At 37.1% G+C, this 6,000-nt stretch overlaps 1 protein-coding gene across 1 annotated transcript in view; it reads right to left on the reverse strand.

Moving 5' to 3' along the window:
- LOC138054286 (uncharacterized) overlaps positions 1-5,949 on the reverse strand; it is a 28,171-nt gene extending 22,222 nt beyond the window's left edge. Inside the window, exons 1-3 of the mRNA XM_068900760.1 lie at positions 5,794-5,949; positions 4,524-4,663; positions 2,190-2,277 (exon numbers count right to left, since the gene is read on the reverse strand). Of these exons, the coding sequence (XP_068756861.1) occupies positions 2,190-2,277; positions 4,524-4,663; positions 5,794-5,844 (279 nt within the window). The 5' untranslated portion in view covers positions 5,845-5,949. The remainder of the gene's footprint in view (positions 1-2,189; positions 2,278-4,523; positions 4,664-5,793) is intronic.
- Positions 5,950-6,000: the final 51 nt, after the last annotated feature.

A 6,000-nucleotide genomic window follows, 5' to 3' on the forward strand; every position in this document is an offset into this window, starting at 1 on the left:
GTAGATTTTTCCTTCATTTCAGATTACAATAATAACTGTTAGACAAGTAAAAATCAAAATTGAACTGCTTTGAGAAATATGAAACTACAACCACAAAGTCACCTATTAATAACAGTAATAAAAGAAAAAAGAATTAAATCTTGCACTAGATTTATATGTTTAACTTGACGACATTTTGTCCAAAACCACCGGACTTTGTCGGGTCAATGGTGGAGCCGTGACTAGTCGTGCAATACACAAGACTAGTCACATGAGTCACATGTGACTAGTCACGCATATTGCATGACTAGTCATGACTCCACCACTGACCTGATGAAGTCTGATAGTTTTGGATGAAACGTCGTCAAGTTAAACATATAAGTCTAGTACAATATTTAATTCTTTTTTCTTTTAGTAATACATGTACCAACTAGATGAATAATCTTCACAGTTACTGTATTTACCCGTGTATAAGTCGATCCCATGTATAAGTCGACCCCCATTTTTGATGGCAAAAATTTCTATGTTAAATGTTCATGGAACACTAATCTTGTATTCTTCGATTTCTGGAAATGTGGATACACAAAAAAATCAGGGCCTCAAGCGCTTAATAGTTTTGTTGTTAAACAGCTGTTGTATATGCAGGCATTATGTCCTTGAGTTTCGAAAAAAGTTCTCAGAAAATCGAACATGTACACCTCAAACTCACCTGTTTCGTTGTTCAAGGATAAAGGGCTTTAGAGGATAAGCACAATGCAACATCACAGAAGCAGGAGTCAATCTTTGAAAATAACTTGCGAACGATGTGAAAATGTGCAAGGTTTAATTGGTCCTTGACTTATAATTTCTCAAATGACAAACAAAACAAAACTCATAAACCAAACAATACGAAGTTTGCAAAAGCATTTAAATCTGCCAGGTTTGTATAAAGAATAAAAAACATTCATTACCAACCAGCATTTTCACTCAACACGAGTGACGACGCTTGCACGCAAACACGAGGTATTGCGCCAGGTTACTAAGCCATTGAACGATCGTGTTTTATTCGAAGAAACAGAAATGACTTTTAGAGCTTTATGCCTTTGGAAAACGAAAATTTCCAGTGTCTATTTCATATTTGTGCTTGTGAGTATCTTCAACATTTAGAGTTGGACAAATCCTTTTTCGTTTCAACTGGAATTGCTTAGATTCGTTTTGAAGTCTTTTGTCATTCATTTTGAAGTCTTTTACGTCAGCTTTTGTCCACTGCCGTCGTTATGCCCAAGACAACGTTAACATTATTACCGGTATGTTAATTATGAATAAATTACTTACCTGGAACTTGGCTCAAAATCTTTGACCCGTGTATAAGTCGAGGGCGATTTTTGGAGCTTCTTTTGAGGCCATAAAAGGTCGACTTATACACGGGTAAATACGGTAATAACAGTAATCATGTCATCAGTCCCAAGCAATTTTCAATAACTTAATATTTCTCCACAAAAAATAAAAACCCAAGCATAAAGGATATTGAATGAAATAACTGGAAAAAATATGGTCTATTATGCTCTATAAAGTCTCTCTTATTGGGGACATCTATTAGAGAAATGAACGCAGAAAATGTAAGTGATTGTAAAAATGAGAGAAGGAATTATGATGAATTTAATTTTGATACTGGAAAAGGGAAAGAGGATCAACTTCCATGTAAGAGTTGTTTACCGTATGTTAATTTATTATTAATAATATTATGTATTGGCAATTGCATGGGGCCGAGTAAAATTAAGGATTAATATCATGTACACATATTTTCAATGAAACCAGCCCTACTAAAAGCATTTACTACGTGAAAATAATGAAAGTAATTTTGCCTGGCACAATTACCAAACTTACCAGTAATGAAAAATGTCCTCTGTCTCAGCATTTAAGTAATTTTGCCCTCTATGTTACAAAAATTTAGACCTTTCTGAGTCTGTAATAGCCATTGCGCAGCTGAGTTCCCAGTGTCTTTTTTGTTTGTTTAATTTTGTTATCTATGCATCTAAGGGCCTTAACAGATGTTGAGGACTAGGCCACTGTGTTATTCACCCAAAAGTGTACACGTATATTGAGTTTAATTAAAAGCTAAGGGTACTACCAAAACTGTGTCTGATCTCCGCTGTTTACAATCAGACAGTAAACAACTGCGATCAGACTCAACAATTTTATCCCTTGTAAGATAGATGTAGTTAACATACCTTTTTGAAAGCTTTGTTCTCCGTGCTGACTTTTATGGCTGGACCAAGGCTATGGTTTGGGTCTGCCTTACACAGTTCATTGGCTAATCTGCGATACGAGAACAAAATATACAATAAAACTTACATGACAACTGAAGTGAAAAAGATAAAGACAAGTTTCTGCAAATACTCTCAAAGAAAATTATGATCGGGTAAAATATGTAGAATTAATGGCAAACTAGTCATATAAAAACAATAATAATTATTATTTGAAGGTAGACCAAACTCTTGCTCTCCATTTTCTGATTATCTCTAATAATGAGTTTGGCTTACTAATACAGGATTATAGAAGTTCAATATTGTCATCTTGGTCGATGAATCAATGGGCATAACAGTTTGAAAGAAATTGATCATTACTTTTATTTTAAGTACACATTCATGGGTAGAGGATAAGACTATATTTATTTTTGTGCAATTTAGAAATCCAGGGGTTGTGTTAATGCAGAAATCATGCATTTCTACGCAAATAAAATCAAAAAAATGCATCATCAAAATTTTAATGCGTCCCAGGACACAAGGCACTTTTTTAAATAACTCACACGAGTTGCTTTGATTTGTCAGTATATTCTGTTGTTTAGGCGACATGCAAAAAGTAAATAATAAATAACGAAGTAAAGTACATGTGGTCGCCATATTGGGTTTAGCCATGCAAAGGAGACTGGTGAAGATGACTAAACATCCGGGAAACTTAATTGTTGAAAGTCAGAAATTTTGAGGCAATGAAAGGCTATACTATATGTAACTGAAGAGCAATGGAAGTACACACAGTGCATTTTTACCTTTCAACACACTCATCCGAAAAATTGGTTTTTTTACCCTGAGCAGGACTTGAACCCACAATTCAATGCAGTTCACGAATTGGCCACCATTTTGAAATTTAAGGTTGCCTTGGGATGTATGGGGACATACTGTATTTTGTCCCAGGCATTATATTGCTTTATTATATGACCAGCTCCGTGAGCAGACAAGATGAACCAAATCCTGTGCTGTGATTGGCTACCCGAGCGGGCAAGATGGACCTCTCTATTTTTTGGTGTTTTATCACATATCATAAATTCTTTATTGACCAAGCTTATTCCGTCAAGATGGCTGGATATTGACTTTTTTTTTTTTTACGTGTTTATGGACCAAGACAAATAACACGCAAAAAAAAAGAACTCTGCCAATGTCCAGCCATCTTGACCTCACGCTTGGTCAACAACCCATATATAATGACTGTAGTGTATAGGTGCAGTAGCTATAGTACAACAATAAGATTCATAAAATTGAAGCCAGTCAGGAAACGGCAACCATGAATGATTTTGGATCTTAAAAAAATACGAAGTTCAAATCGCTTGATTGTCGACATAATCCAAATGCCATTACTATCGAGACCTATCAAGACTGTTTATCATACGAATAATTATAGAGCCACGGCCCAATTTTAGTCCCCTGGGAAACCAGCAGGGAAAGGAGCCCAATCAGAGAAAATGCCATCCACCTTGACTCTTTGTTGGCGGTTGGTTAAGAAGTCGATAATCCAGGCCACTACCCAGTCTGGTAAGTCCTGAAAGAGATTAAAGCTTTTGAACCACAAGATGATGATCATTATGGTCAAATGCCTTGCGATAATCAAGTTGTGAAATTCTAGCCAAGTTGCCATTACCATAAGCAGAGCTGGAAAAATGATGTGTCATGCTGATTGAGGCGTAAGTGGTAGAGGAGTCTGGAACAGCCCCATACTGTTATGATTCAACTGTTTGCAGAATGGATGGTTTCACAAATCTTTCAGCAACCATTTATTCGGACATTTTGGAAAGAATGGGCATTAGCAATATAATTCTTTCGTGTTATCTTGCGTCCATGCCTGGTTTTTGTTTTGATAAAGGTGTAATGTTATCCCCAGGCACCTCACGTCCAAGGGCATTTTGAGATATGGAAACAAGTCTTTACCGAATTGAATCGAAGAGCTGAAAAGCTCAAAGTACATAAAGGTATGTACGTATATCTAAATGCTTCACCGTGTTGATAAAAACCTGCAGAGCTAAGATAAAGTATCTGATGTAACCAATACATGATTTCTAGGGGCACACCATTTTATGTACTCCATGAGGTACTCCATTGCTTAAAATTGTCCTCTCCCACCAGCCTAGGAGGGTCACACTCAGAGGCGGGCCAACTGTTGTTTCCTCACGTAAACGGTTCGCCGCGTTTTCTAAGGAAATATACGAAATGTTGGCTCGCCCAGGTAGCTCGGGTAGGCGGGGGTGACTCTTCTACCCGGGGCAACTTTTCTCTATATAAACGGGGCCTTACTCAAGCAGGACTGTGCCATCGGCCAAAACCTCCTGTACAGCGTCTGCGCCCGATTTTTCTCCAAACACATTTCTTCCCAAGACAGCTTCAATCCATTTTCGAACCTGTGCTTCATCTTCTTCATTGTACTTGGCTTGTGTCTGCGAAATAAAACTACAAGATGTCAGTGACATCTTTAATTTGCAGTACTTAACATGCATCCAAATACTAGTTGCCTTTCATTGGAACATTAATGTGCATGCTTCGAGAAAAAGATTAATCCCAAAGAAAAGTTTGAATTCAATGAAAATAGCACTAAAATCATAAAAACCAATTTCCTTCAACATACGTTTTAAGGTTGTCTATTCATACTGACAAAGTCCCCGAAATATACGAAACAGAAATGAGAAATAAAAACAACATACGGAGAACTCTACCATAGTGAACCCAAAGTGAAGGTCAGCCGCTGGAGGCTGAGAACGAGAACCTCGATTGTGTGCAATCCCCAGCGGCCCAGAGGGTCAGGGCGGCACTGGGGAGAAGAGAACGATTAAAATGACCCCTCCGTGTTACATAACATTCTTAGACTACAAATATGAAAGGAATCTCCTTGCACTTGAAAAAATGCCTTTGACTGGAACTGATAAGCTGTATTAGTTTTCAGTAAGGGATTTGCTTTTTTTCAAGGAAACTATCGTATGGTTAAATAAACCACTTTTAAAATTTTATTCTTCAGTAATTCACTTCCTCGTTAAAGGACGCCAGGCGATGCCTAAAGAGAATTGGAAAAAACTATCTTTAGCAACAGTCGTACAGCCAGTCTTGCTTCACTTCAAAAGTCTTACGGGTCTTTTTGTCCAATGTATGTTTTTAACTAGTCAGGGCGCTTTGGTGCAAAATTGAAATTAGTCATCCTTCGACACGTAAGAAAACCTATCAAACGATTTTCAGTGCAAAAATGATTAGAATCATAGGGTTATTGGGAAGTTATTACCTCCAGATGTTGTTGGTGCGCGACTCTGTAATCTGTCGAAATTTTACGACCTCAATTAACTTTGTACATTTGGAAACTTTCTCTAATCAATTGGTTTTTGACGTTTAAAGTTAGATACAAAAAACAAATAGAATGAGTAAAACATTTCCGAAATATTAACCCATGATCAGGATATTGTTGGCTAAAACATATGATTTGCAAGACTGAATTCAAGAGTTGTCTATGATTGGGTAGTGCTGGTTTAATTAATGAACTCGTTTCCTCTATCGCTTTGTCTAAAATAATTTCATGCTTTACCTTCCTCTGGCATTCTGCAGATAATCCGTGCCCTCTAGTTCTATACGCCATGTTTTTAGTTTTTTCTTTTAACGAGTTAAAAATGAATGTGAACGGCGGAGACTGTACCGATAAATGGACCACACGAGGTAGCACAAGAGTGTCTCTTCAGTTTCACTGCCTCGACAGCTTTTAAAATCTTCATCGCTAGAATCCCAGATATTTAGT

The sequence above is a fragment of the Montipora capricornis genome, chromosome 6, assembly GCF_036669925.1.
Source record: "Montipora capricornis isolate CH-2021 chromosome 6, ASM3666992v2, whole genome shotgun sequence".
In the NCBI taxonomy this organism is placed as follows: domain Eukaryota; kingdom Metazoa; phylum Cnidaria; class Anthozoa; order Scleractinia; family Acroporidae; genus Montipora; species Montipora capricornis.